General features: G+C 41.2%; 1 protein-coding gene across 3 annotated transcripts in view; it reads left to right on the top strand.

Annotated features, from left to right (window-relative positions):
* Nucleotides 1–13,591, top strand: part of LOC132406557 (collagen alpha-1(XI) chain-like) — a 404,353-nt gene that overhangs the window by 217,208 nt on the left and 173,554 nt on the right. For all 3 annotated transcript variants that reach the window (XM_059992380.1, XM_059992381.1, XM_059992379.1), the window contains 3 exons: nucleotides 2,348–2,392; nucleotides 8,164–8,217; nucleotides 13,341–13,385. In XM_059992380.1, coding sequence (XP_059848363.1) covers nucleotides 2,348–2,392; nucleotides 8,164–8,217; nucleotides 13,341–13,385 — 144 coding nt within the window. The remainder of the gene's footprint in view (nucleotides 1–2,347; nucleotides 2,393–8,163; nucleotides 8,218–13,340; nucleotides 13,386–13,591) is intronic.

Raw genomic sequence — 13,591 nt, 5'->3', positions numbered from 1 at the left:
GATACAGAGGGGGGCAAAAACCTGTAACCTTGGGATGATTAATCAGACATGGAGTGGGGCAAAAGAAGAACTTTTTATTCACACTCTAAGTGCTGGAGGAACTCAGCAGGACAGGCAGCATCTATGGAGAAGCTCATTTCCCCTGTACTGTCGAAGGGTCTCACCGGAAATGTCAACAGTTTATTCCTCTCCATAGATGCTGTCTGACCTGATGAGTTCCTCCAGCACTTTGTGCCTGTTATTCTGAATTTCCAGCATTTACAGAATCCCCTGTTTTCATTTATCATACAACCTTTTTGTTAAGTTTTTAATGTATTGAGGTTCATACCAACCAACAGACTTTTGCACTGAAATGTGTCCTGAGGTAGCCATGTTAAATCTGCAGACTAGCAATAATGTTGAGTTCTGAAATGTAGGAAGCACTTCATTGGGACCAGGTTTCAGGATTATAGTGTAACCTGCATCTGCTAGCAGACTGCAAATCCTGCAAAAATATACAAGGACACTGTGCATTTTATCAATACAAAGCAAGTAAGTATTGAATCCATTTTATCACCTTTAGCAGCTGAAATATAATAATGGGTATCAATTTGGAATCCCCAGGGCCAATAGTAGATATGACTTTCATCCTGGCCAGCCCCAGGGAATACAATATGCAGCAGTAACGTCTGTGCAATCTCTTTGCCGGCACTGAACCGTGTAGCACTGAATGTGCTGAGGCAGCTGGATTCCCACTGCTTCTGCTGCCAATCCACTCCTCCAATTTATCAACCTCTGTGCAATCTCATTAAATCTTAAATTGTCTTAACGTTTGGAGATTGCTCATTACTGAGTAATACGTTTCTCAGTGCACTATAATGTCACTCAAAAGCTGCAAAAAGAATAGCTTGCTTCTCAAAAGACCATTTGCTCCATTGTTATTGCAGTTTTAAAACCCATGTTCCAATAAAGACTCAATTTGATAATTCAGTTCAACATTAGGAGCTTTTAATTAATAAACGTTTTGCTGCACAGTGGGAACTTGGTGCACTCGTTCACCAAGTGTAATAGGTTGAAGTACAAGTACATCAAACAATTTGGAAAGTGTAGGAACACTGGCTGAAATGTATAAATGAGTACATAATACCTTCTACACTTCTCTTTCATCTGGTCTGCTTCAGCCATTTTCATTATAGATTAATGACCATGATCAATCGCCTCCTGTTTAAGTCCAAACTCAAGCACTGAGATCAATAATGAGGAAAATTATGATGTCATCATTGCTTAGGCTGATCCTGGCTCTCTGTCTGACGGTACATAAAGTTGGGCAGCGATATCTCAGTTGGGTCGTGGACTAGAGAAATACAATCAAGACCAATCAAAATGGCAGATTCTAAACTTTATCCTATTGAACACTGTACCCTAGTTCACAGGAAATGCATGACTGCTTGATAGAGTATGGGAATTGTTCCAGCTAACACTATTACAGTAGTGAATGCCAACAGTGCACTGGAAATAAAAAGATTTCTTCTGTTGAGCTTTCTCATGGTATGCCAAAAACAGAAGTGTCACATTGCATTTCAACAACTGTTTCAAACAAAGTCTAAGAAATAATGAGTTAGCAAGAGATGAGGTGATAATGTGGTCATTGTAATCAATTATGAGGCACTGAGGGCTAAATACATAATAAGTAATTCATTTCTTAACTTAAACTGGCAATTTTCATCTCCACCCTGCTACCAAGTGTCCCCTCCCACTGCTAATTTCATCTTTATTGCCCCCTTAGAAACTCCCACTGTCCCCGAGAGGACAATATCTTTGGGAACCACTGAGCTAGAGTAACACTTGACAGAGAAAGGTTTAGATGGATCTGCTGTTAGGTGTGTAGAAGGAGAGTGGCAGATGATGAAGAAGTAGAACATTAATGGCATTTGGTCTGGTTGGGTCAAATGACCTATCTTTGTTCTGTATATCCTTAGTAATCTGCAGAGCAGTAGATGATCATTTGAACATATTCCCTGTTGAGGAAGTTGTTTTCTTGGGCATGAAGGGAGTTGAGGGACATGGGGATTGGTCACCAAGTGAATGAGGCTGCAGATCAGCACAAGAGGGTACTCTAACCACCTCCTGCGTTACAGTCTTGGACCTTGGAGTTATCCACCAATGAGTGTTTAGGGGAAAACGTTATAATCTGGAATCCAGAAAACTCAAACAGGAGTTTGTACACAGAAATGGAAGCCTGGATTATTTCAGATTTACATTGGAGACCCTGAAATAGACCAGTAAATAGAAATTACTCCAGTGGGCAGCTGACATTGTTACCATAACTCTTCACTGAGGCAGCTCTTTGTCTCTCTCTCTCTCGTAGGGTTTTCCTGGACCTCAAGGCCCCATCGGTCTTCCCGGAAACAAAGTAAGTTCTCAAATTTTTTCTGTGAAAGCGCTTTGGCTTTTCGGTGATAATTATCCTGGTGTAAAGACAGTGGGGCTTCAGTGAGACTCCAGAAACTCCATTTTGCACAACGCACAGAGAAATGCTAAAGAAACTCAGCAGGTCAGGCAACATGTGTGGAGGGATAAGAACAGTCGATGTTTCGGGTCAATACTGGAAAAGAAGGGTGTAGAAGCTAGAATAAGAAGATGAGGGAATGGAAGCACTTCAACATTTCAGGTGATAGGTGAGACCAGGTGAAGGGGGAAAGTGGATATGTGGAAGAGAGAGTTGAAGAGAGAAGTTCGGAGGGGATAGGTGAAGGAGGTAAGAGCTGAAGAAGAAGGAATCTAATAGGTGAGAAGAGTGGACCACAAAAGATAAGAAAGGAAGAGTTGAAGCAGAGGGAGCTGATTGGAGGTGAAGAGAAATGAAGAATTGAGAGGGTAATCAGAATGGGGAATGGAAAAAAAGAGAAGGAGGGAGTGGTGGGGGGGGGAAGAAATTACTAGAAGCATCTGTGGAGAGAAATGGATAGTCAACTTTTCAATCTAAGACCCTTCTTTGAAAGGAAGGGGGCAGAACCAGAATAAAAGGGTGACAGTGAAGGGAAGAAGTACAAATGGGCAGATGATAGGTGAAGTCAGGCATGAGGTGAAGGTAGGTAGGTGGGGAAATGGTGGAAGTGGGAACAATGTGATTGGTGGAAGAGGCAAAGGGCTGGAGAAGAAAAGAACCAATAAGAGAGGACTGTGGACCATGGAATCAAGGGAGGGAACAGTGGGAGGAAGTTATGGATGAAGGGCAAGTCATGAGGGTGGGGGAGGGGAAATAGAAGGGGTGAAGGGACCAGATGGATAAAGGAAAATTTGGAAAACAAAATTGTGTGGTGGGAGGAGTCGGAGACGGGTGATTACCAGTAGTTAAAGAAGTTGATGTTGAAGACAGAATATGAGGTGGTGTTTCTCTGATTTATTCTTCACTCTGGATATTTAGGCATCCGTTTCAATATTTCAACATTGACTGAAACTCAAAGAATACACAGATTTATACCCATCTTATCTGACTGTGCATGAAGAAAGTACAAACATGCATTATAAGGAGGTTTTATAGAGACAGTGTAGTGTTCAATTCAGTTGATAATTAAAATGACTGATTCAAACACCACTATTACAACTGTGGAATTTACATTTAGTTTGTTAAATATTTTGGCTATTAAGAGCAAACTAGCTTCAGTAAATGCTATACCTTGTTGTGAAAATGCCATTTTGTTCACTATTGATGAAGAAATTAGTCATTGTTGCCCAGACTCAACCTATGTGTCTCCAGACCACAGGAGTGCTACTGCCCTTTGAACTGGCTACAGAGCCCATAACATTACAAAAGAGAATTTCACCATGATCTTTCTATTAGGCAGCCATGGATGAGCAGTAATTGTTGTCCTGCTGGTGTTGCCTCTGCCCCAAAAACTTTGAGGCAGTGCAGCAGCATAACAGGTTAGCGTAGTGCTATTACAGAACCAGCGACACAGTTTCAGTTACTTTCACTGCCTGGAAGGAGTTTACGCATTCTTGTCATGGCAACATGGGTTTCCTCTGGGTGCTCTTGTTCTAAAAGACATACATGTTAGTCAGTTGATTGGTCAAGTGGATATATTTGGGTATCACGGGCTGTTTGGGCTGGAACAGCCTGTTACTGTGCTGTCTCTTAAAAAAAAAAGATAAACAACATCTTTACAAACAGAGAATCAGTATATTCCATTATGTGATCCATCAAACAAGATATCCAATTTGTACACGTGGGACCCCACCAAATGAATACACAGCCAACTAATGTGGTGTGTGGGTGTATTGATTCAGGGGAGGTGCTGTCTGGAACATGAGGAGAACTCCCTGGTCTGTGTACAGGATCCCACAGCAGATGGTGATTTGTTTATTATTACCGAGATGCCATTTATGTATTTGCCACTCAGATAGATCATTCCATACTGTACATCGTACTCAGAGGGGGAATCTGGTACTGAAAACATTATGCAGAACTTAGTGTCGCAGTAACAAAAAAGTGCAATGCAGATAGACAAACAAAGATTCAAAGTGCATTTATTATCGAAGTATGTATGCAGTATACGACCTAAGATTCGTCTTCCCTACAGACAGCCACAAAACAAAGAAAGCTATGGAACCCGCTCAAAGAAAGACATCAAAATCACAACGTGCAAAAAAAAAGAACAAATTTCACAAACAACAAAAATACAAAGCAAAACAACTCAGAATATAAAACATTAAACCACAATTTCATGAAACAGTCCAGGAATGTTCAGTTTCAACTCAGTTTAGTTCAATTTAGTGCTGCGTCATTCATTTACTGCAGGCCGCAGAGGCAGTCAGCCCTGATCAAAATCGCACAAGATAGCAACTAAAGAAAGAACACCTAGAAACTAGAAACATCATAACATGAACTACAGAGTCCAATCAATGAACTGCTTTGATTAAACCTTGCCCAAGAGCCAAGAGTCCACCACCATTCTCCGGCAACAATGAGCAAGAGGGAGGTCAAACACAGGCAACTTTGTCCGGGAGCAGAGAACAAGAAAGAAACCAGTCACTCGCAGGCATTTGATGCAGAACACCCAATCGCCTTCCGCTCTCATCCTAGTTGATCTCAATCTTCCTCGATGCTTTAACAGCGAGATCAGCAAACAATGGTCTCCAGGTTTCTTTGCCTCCCGGCCAGACACTTCACTCAAAACCTCACCAAGCTCCCTCCGGGATGACAGAGCACCAGATCACTCAATCTGTCCACAAAATACACCATCAAAATGGAAATCACAGGTAGTTCAGTTGTATTTGAAAGAAGAAGTAAATGAAGTAAAATAAATAATTTTGTGAACAGTCTGAAGAATGTCACCCTTGGTCGTGTTGTTCACTAGTGTCAAGTTTGCACGGAAGGCCATCCAGTATAGACTGGGAGATCAAGAGTGCATCTTTTACAGTATAAAAAGTCTGTTCAAGAGTCTTATAACAGCACAATAGAATCTTGAGCCTGGTCGTTCTCAAGCTTTTGTATCTTTTGCCGGATGGAAGAGCGGTGAGAGGGGCTTTTGATTCTGTTACTTGCTTTCCCAAGGAAGCAGGAAATTTAAAGGGAGTAACATGTAAAATGTTGTAGAAACTCAGCAGGTCAGATAGCGTCTATGTAAAGCAATAAACAGTCATTGTTTCAGGTCACAACCCTTCTTCAGGTTCAGCATCTGCAGAATCTCATTTGTTGTAAGGAGTTAGTGTAGAGGAGGCCTTGCTTTATCATCTTAAAAGATGGCATCTCCACCAATGTTGTTCTCCCTTGTTGCTGGCTCTTGACTGTCAGCACTGCTCAGGAGAACTTTATGACCCAAAAGTAATATTGTTTCCCAATTGAACCAAGTGGTAAAACATGTGATATGGGAAGTGTTGGTTGCATAGACCTCTTCATGTAACCCATAGCCCTATCTGTAGAGTGTAGTAGGTGTAGGTAGTATATTCTGCCATCGTATTTGACCTACCAAAATGAAGCACCTCACACTTAACGGGGTTGAAGCTGAGAGGGGGTAAGTTCAAGGGAGATGTGAGGGACAATTTTTTTTTACATAGAAAGAGTTCAATTCCTGGGATGGTGATAGAGGCAGATTCTTTAGACCATAAAACCATCAGATATAGGTGCAGAATTAAGCCATTGAGCCCATTGAGTCTGCTTCATCATTTCATCATGGCTGATCCTTTATTTCCTCTCAGCCCCAATCACCTGCCTTTCCCCCATGGTCTAACCAATCAAGAATCTATCAACCTCTGCTTTAAATATATAGTCAAGACTTGGCTTCTACAGCCACTTGTGGCAACAGATTCACCAGTCTTTGGCTCAAGAAATTCCTGCTCATCGCCATTCTAAAAGGACATCTCTCTATTCTGAAGCTTTCTAAACTTCTTGAAATGAAAGCTAACATTGTATTTCCCTTCCTCACCACGTGAAAATTAACCTTTTGGGAATCTTGCACAAGGTCTCCCAAGTCCCCTTGCACTTCAGATTTTTGAATTTTCTCTCCATTTAGAAAACAGACTTTGCTTTTATTTCTTCCATCAAAGTGCATGACCACACACTTCCGGATGCTATATTCCATCTGCCACTTTTTTGCCCATTCTCTAAATCTGTCTAGGTCCTTCTATAGCATCTGTATTTCCTCAAAACTACCTGCCCCTCCACCTATATTTGTATCATCCAGAACTTTTGCAACAAAACCATCAATTCCATCATCCAAGTCATTGACGTATAACATAGCAAGAGATTTTTAGATAGGCACATGAATGTGAGGGAAATGGAAGGTTATGGACATTGTGTAGACAGAAAAGATTAGTTTTGTTGGCTGTTTGATTACTAATTTAATTGGTTTAGCACACATTGTGGGTTCAAAGGCCTACTCCTGTTCTGAACTGTTCTATGTTCTATATGCATTTACAGTAGATGTATTAGGAATTTGCTATGGTGTGTCAGCACAACATGCAACAAAAACAACTTTTAATTATAAAGAATATTAAATTTTGTATTTATAATTTACATTTATTTATAGATAGAGATAGCATCCTGTTTTGATTAGCATTGAATGAGGTTTAATCATTGGTCAGGTCACCTGGGAAAACTCTGCAGTTCATTATTGTGTTCCTGAGGGAACCTTTACACCAGCTGCTCAGTTTAACATCTTGCCAAAAAAAATGCACCACTAGAAATGAGACTCTCACTAGAACTTCATTGGTGTATCAACTCTTGCAAGTTCATTTACTGGTATCCAAAAGAGTATGCAGAGCCTCAGTTCAGTGCCCCTTTCAAAAGAGAGCACCTCTGGCAAAACAGTGTTCTCTCAACGTTGCACTAGAACACCAGCCTGGATTTTTAAGCTGGTGACTGGGCTAAGAATTAAACCCACAGTGTTTGAGTTCAGAGACTGAAGTGCTGACACAGCTGAGCATCTGATATGTGACTTCCCAGGTTTGTGGGCCAAAGTTCATTATATCCATTGCAGTAACTCAAGGTTTGAACAGACATTATGGAATGTTCATTTGATAATACATATTTTCTTAATTGCCCTGGGTCTTGTAGAAACCTGTACTGGAATAAATTCAAATGCAGCTGAGTGGATAGAAATGGCTTGGGGTTTGTTTACAGAAGATGCATTGATGTTTCAGTGTTATGGTTAAACTCAGCCTGTTACAACCTGATTCAACATGTGGTGAATCGACAGTCTCTGCAGACCCACAGGCTTATTCCATACAAGGACATAGCCAGGCCATGGGTTACCATTTTATAGCACAGCAAGGGTCCAGAAGGTCTTCCTCAGGAGAAAATAACCCTTCAACCATCAAGCTCTTAAACCAATGAGGATGACTCAGCACTGTTCTCATTCCTGAACCTGTGGACGCATTTCCAAGGACTCTATAACTCATGTTCTCAGTATTATTCGTTTATTTATTTATTGAGGGTATTTTTTGTATTAGCACAGTTTGTCTTCTTTTGCACTTTGGTGGTTGGTCAGCCATTGTATGTAGTTTTTCATTGATTCCGTTGTATTTCTCTATTCTAGTGGGAATGCTTGCAACAAAATGAATCACAGAGTAGTGTATGGTGACATATAAGCACTTTCATAATAAATTTGCTTTGCACTGTGAACTTTGAACCTAGTGAATTGACCATTTGACTCATATGTTGGTTTTGTTCAAATCTTCTAGGGACCTCCAGGCAAGCAAGGACTGCCAGGACTTATTGGAGCAGATGGTCCACCGGTAAGCTATCTGGGTTTAATTGTACTATCTATACTAAGTCTTACAGCTGTCAAGCTTTGATGCTACAGAGAATGGTTAAGCATATTATTAAATTTCCCATCAATGTATCAGCAGCTTTCAATAGCTGATATTTTCTCATTTGTATTCAACATTCTATGAAGATTCTTCTTAATTCTGAAAACTACCTAAAAAGAGAACAGAACAAGCAACAGTGCATACAGTCCTTTGATCTTCAGTGCTCTGGGGGATTGATCTATTATTGTTACAAGTACTGAAATACAGAGAAAAGCTTTTGTGTGTGTGTTCCCCAGACAGATCATTTCATACATAAACACATCACAGTTTCACAAAAGGAAAAGAAAGTGCAGACTATAGTGTTACGACTACAGAGAAAGACATCTCCACATCCTAAAAGTTGCTGGAGGGGGTAAACAAAGGATTTATTAGGGTAAACCACAGTTGCAAGACTGAACAAATTTGCCTTTTCTGCTCCTCGTAAAGGAAAAGCTGAGGGAAAGTTGTCTTTTATGGTTTGAGAAAGCTTTGCTAGAGAAGACACAAAATGTCTCCACTTGTAAAAGGTACATAAATACAAAATGAAATCCCATAATGAACTCAGGAGAAACTTCTTAACTTAGCCCAGGAATTCCCAACCTTTCTTATGCCATAGACTAATACCATTAAGCAAGGGATCTGTGGACTCCCGGCTGGGAACCTCTGACATAGAGAATGGGTTGGAGGTTGCTAGTCAAGGGATTAAAGGAGGTGGACAGGATTGACAGATCATGTTCTTTTTCATCTCCTATATCCCTAGTGCATTATCTCAAGAAAGTTACAGAACAACTTAGCTTGTCTACTTCCATTTCTTGTTGGTCTTGGTAATTTTCCCCTTGGACTTTGTAAATGAAAGGTCATTCCTTATACTCAGGTGGCAAAATTTCTGAAATTAGGTATATGAGCTCAAGTATTGATGGTAGAAAATAGATGCCTGTGCATTTCCACACAGGTTTAAGACTTTTCTGAAGTTGGTCACTGCTATAATGATCAACAGAAAGATATTCAGCTTTAGAATTTCTGGCTACTCCAGTCTAACTAGATTAGAGATTCGAGGATATTAATGTACCTAAACCCATGTTAAAATTCATTATTTCAAAACTCCACTTTTCCCCCAAATATAGACATCTATGGAGACTCAAGGGTCTGCAGATACTGGAATCAGAAGTGACACACAAAGAACTGGAGGAACTCAGCAGATCAGGCACCATGTGTGGAGGGAAACAGGCATCCGATGTTCTGGAGACCCTTCATCTGGACTCAATGGAGGTGTCAACCGGAAAGGAGGAGTGTCCATTTCCTTCCCTAGATACTGCCGGATCCGCTGAGTTCATCCAGCTTTCTGTATGTTGCTATGCACATTTATTGGCTGACTTACCAATGCGTATTGTAAGACCTGGATTAAACCGAGAGTTGCTGACAGGGGATATGTGAAGGAAGATTTGACAGAGGTATACAAAATTATGAGGGGTGTAGATAGGGTAAATGCAAACAGGCTTTTTCCTCTGAGGTTGGGAGATAGAGACCATATGTTAAGGGGGGGGAGAGGTAAGATATTTAAGGGAATCATGAGGGGAAACTTCTTCACTCAGAGGGTGGTTCAAGTGTGGAATGAGCTGCCAGTGGAAGTGGCAACTATGAGTTCAATTTCAACACTTAAGAGTAATTTGGTTAAATACATGGTTGGGAAGGGTATTGAGAGCTATGGTCCAGGTGTGGAACAATGGGACTAAGCAGAATAATATTTCAGTATGGAATTCATAGGCCAAAGGGCCTGTTTTGTGCTATGACTTTAAGTGTTTTAGAACATAGTTCTTGAAGCCTAGTGGATTTGCTGTTGGCTGATCTAAATCACTTAGCTCTCTGAATTGGTAAGTGCAGGCCTTTCAATTATAGGACAAACCAGTAAGGAAACGTTGGAGAGAAGGGGCAAAGAAGAAGTGTCCATGTGTCAAATAGACATTGAGGTTGTCAACGAGAGATATAATCACTGGAACTAAAATTGGACAGGAACAAAGAGAGTACTACAGATTCAGATGATGGAGCAGAAGAGTTGGGAATTATTCAACCACATGTTTAAATATTTGGAGATTGACAGCTGTGAGCAGTTGCATTTTCAAGATGTAGATATGACTGTAGATGAGATACCTCAATAGCAGCCGCAGAAAGAAAATAATTTCAAAGGTTTCAGAGAAGATCAGACACTTGCTGCAGGTTCTTCAAGCGTAAAGAATTTAAAAGATGATGGTTATCTTGCTTTTACAGCTTTTTTTAATCTAATAAGGACCATAAACAGTTGTTAACCTTCCAAGTCAAGTCAAGTCAAGTCAAGTCACTTTTTATTGTTATTTCAACCATAATTGCTGGTACAGTACACAGTAAAAACAAGACATTTTTCAGGACCATGGTGCTACATGAAACAATACAAAAACTACACTGAACTACATAAAAACAACACAGACAAAAAAAAATACTATGCTAGACTACAGACCTACCCAGGACTGCATAAAGTGCACAAAACAGTTCAGGCATTACGATAAATAATAAACAAGACAATAGGCACAGTAGAGGGCAGTAAGTTGGTGTCAGTCCACTCTCTGGGTATTGAGGAGTCTGATGGCTTGGGGGAAGAAACTGTTACATAGTCTGGTTGTAACAGCCCAAATGCTTCGGTGCCTTTACCCAGATGGCAGGAGGGAGAAGAGTTTGTATGAGGGGTGCATGGGGTCCTTCATAATGCTGTTTGCTTTGTGGATGCAGTGTGTGGTGTAAATGTCTGTAATGGCGGGAAGAGAGACCTTGATGATCTTCTCAGCTGACCTCACTGTCCACTGCAGGGTCTTGCGATCCGAGATGGTGCAATTTCCGAACCAGGCGGTGATGCAGCTGCTCAGGATGCTCTCAATATAACCTCTGTAGAATGTGATGAGGATGGGGGGTGGAGAGTGGTCGCTCCATGCCCTTCTGAAGTCAGCAACCATCTCTTTTGTTCACATTCAGAGTCAGGTTGTTGGTTCTGCACCAGTCCATTAGCTGCTAAATCCTCTAAATTCTGGAAAGATCGGTGATTTTCTTGAACCTGTATTGTGATTTTATATAAATAGACAAACCTGAATGTTACTCAAAGCCTGTTTCCCCTCTATTTTCCACTCTCTGGAGCACTGGAAGCAAAATGCAGAGTAATACAGAGTAAAATGCATTGTTTCGATCAGATCAAATCACCTAGGATTGTTCTGGGCAACATAACATGCCCACAACTTACTAACTCAGAGCAAACCCATGTGGTCATGAGGAGTATGTACAAACGCCTTACAGACAGCAGTAGGACATGAATCCCGATTGGTGATTGCTGGCACAGTAGAGCAATGCACTAACTGCAAAGCCACCGTGCTACCTCTATTAACCTTAGAACCTTGGCCATGCTAGGTCACTAGAAGCTAGGGGAAAGATGGTGACCATGTAGAATCTGCTGGGTTTGTCTATTGTGTCCAATGTTGTCAATGCAGCCTCTTCTACACTTGGGAGACTTGTCATAAATTGGGGGACTACTTTGTTAAGCACCTCTGATTTGTCCACCAAAAGTAGAACTTCCCAGTGGCCAAATATTTTAATTCTGATTCCCATTCTGACATGCTGGTCCACGATGTCTTCTTGTGCCAAGGTGAGGCCACCCTCAGGGTGGAGGAGCGGCAATACCTTATATTCTGTCTGGGTAGTTTGCAATGTGATGGTATGAATATCAATTTCTCTTTCCAGTAAAAATAATCCCCCCCCCCTCCACTTTTACTCCATACTCTGGCCTCTTACCTCTTCTTACTTGGCTATCACCTCTCACTGGGTTCTCTCCTCTTTTCCTTTCTCCTGTGGTCACTCTGCTCTCCTATCACATGTCTTCTTCTCCAGCCCTTTACTTTTCCCACCCACCTGGCATCATCTTCTAGTTATCCTTCATCCCCTCCCCACCCTCGCCTTTTCATTCTGACATCTTCCTCCTTGCTTCTCAGTCCTGAAGAAGGGTCTCGGCCCAAAATGTTGACTGTTTATTCAGCTCCATAGATGCTGACCTTTTGAGTTCCTCCAGCATTTTGTGTGTGTTGTCATATAGAAGTTTTTTAAATGATGAGAGGTATCGATAGGTGTATGATAACAGTCCTTTGCTCAGTGTATGGGGAGTCCAAAATTAGGGGCAATTTTTCACCCGAGGCTGGTGAGTTATGTAGCAAGCTACCATAGGGGCTGTATTTATGCTGTATTTTCTCTTTGACTTGATGACGGATGTTGGACAAAACGAGGACATTCAACATTTCTGTCCATGCTGGTTGCTATCAGTTCCATTCCATTCCACCCGCCCCCACCGTATTCCTGCAATTTCAGGCAGACTCTACACAGAGAGTACCAGAGGTCTAGTCGCTGGAGCTTTGAAACGGCACTACCTGATGATACTCTTGAAGCTTGCAAATTGACAAAGTAGACATGGAGCCGACTTTTCCCTCGACTGCGTGCTTAGAACCAGGATTCATATTATCGTAAGCATCATAAGAGAAAACCAAAAATACCACAGATGCTGGGAATGTGATATCAGAAGGGAAAATGGTAGAATCACTCAGCAAGGCAGGCAGAAACTGTGGAAAGGGAAACCGTTAGCGTTTCTGATCAGAGACGATTCCTGAGAACTCTCACAAGGGCTTTCTGACCTGATACATAACCTCTCCCTTCGAAGTTTAACATTCAGGACACAGATGAAAGGAAATTTCTTCATTCAGAGGTCAGTGTATCTTTGAAACCTATAATGAAGAAGACTTCAGAAACTCAGTCACTGAATTTATTTGGTACACAGTTGGAAAGACTTTTAGTTATTGTCCCAAGGGTTCTCTGGTTCATGCTGAAAAGTACGCTGAGGTTAGAGGATTAGGTACAACTTAAAACAGCCAATCTTAAATGCCGTACACCTGCTTCTATTCTTTGTGCCCTTCTGATATGAAGCACTCTAGCTGTACAGGACCAGCCACGTATTGTTTGATGTGCAGTCACCAATGAAATTGAGACAATGACTGTAATTTGTTTCACAGGGTCACCCTGGTCGAGAAGGCCCAGCAGGTGAAAAGGGAAACATGGTAAGTGGTTTACTGATTGGTTAGTGTAATGGTAGCAATAGGTTAGTGAGTGGGTTTACCAGAGGATCAAAGATATGTCATTGCTAGAATCCATTGCTTGCCCTTCTTTGGTTAAGACATACTGGATTATAGTTACCTGGTCTCTAACTTGGAGAAACATTCTTTCCTCTCACTTTCATTAATTGGACTTTATCGGCTAGATATCT

Source organism: Hypanus sabinus, chromosome 16 (genome assembly GCF_030144855.1).
Source record: "Hypanus sabinus isolate sHypSab1 chromosome 16, sHypSab1.hap1, whole genome shotgun sequence".
NCBI lineage: Eukaryota > Metazoa > Chordata > Chondrichthyes > Myliobatiformes > Dasyatidae > Hypanus > Hypanus sabinus.
Note: the sequence above shows the minus strand (reverse complement) of the source record. Positions and strands in the feature narration are given on the sequence as shown.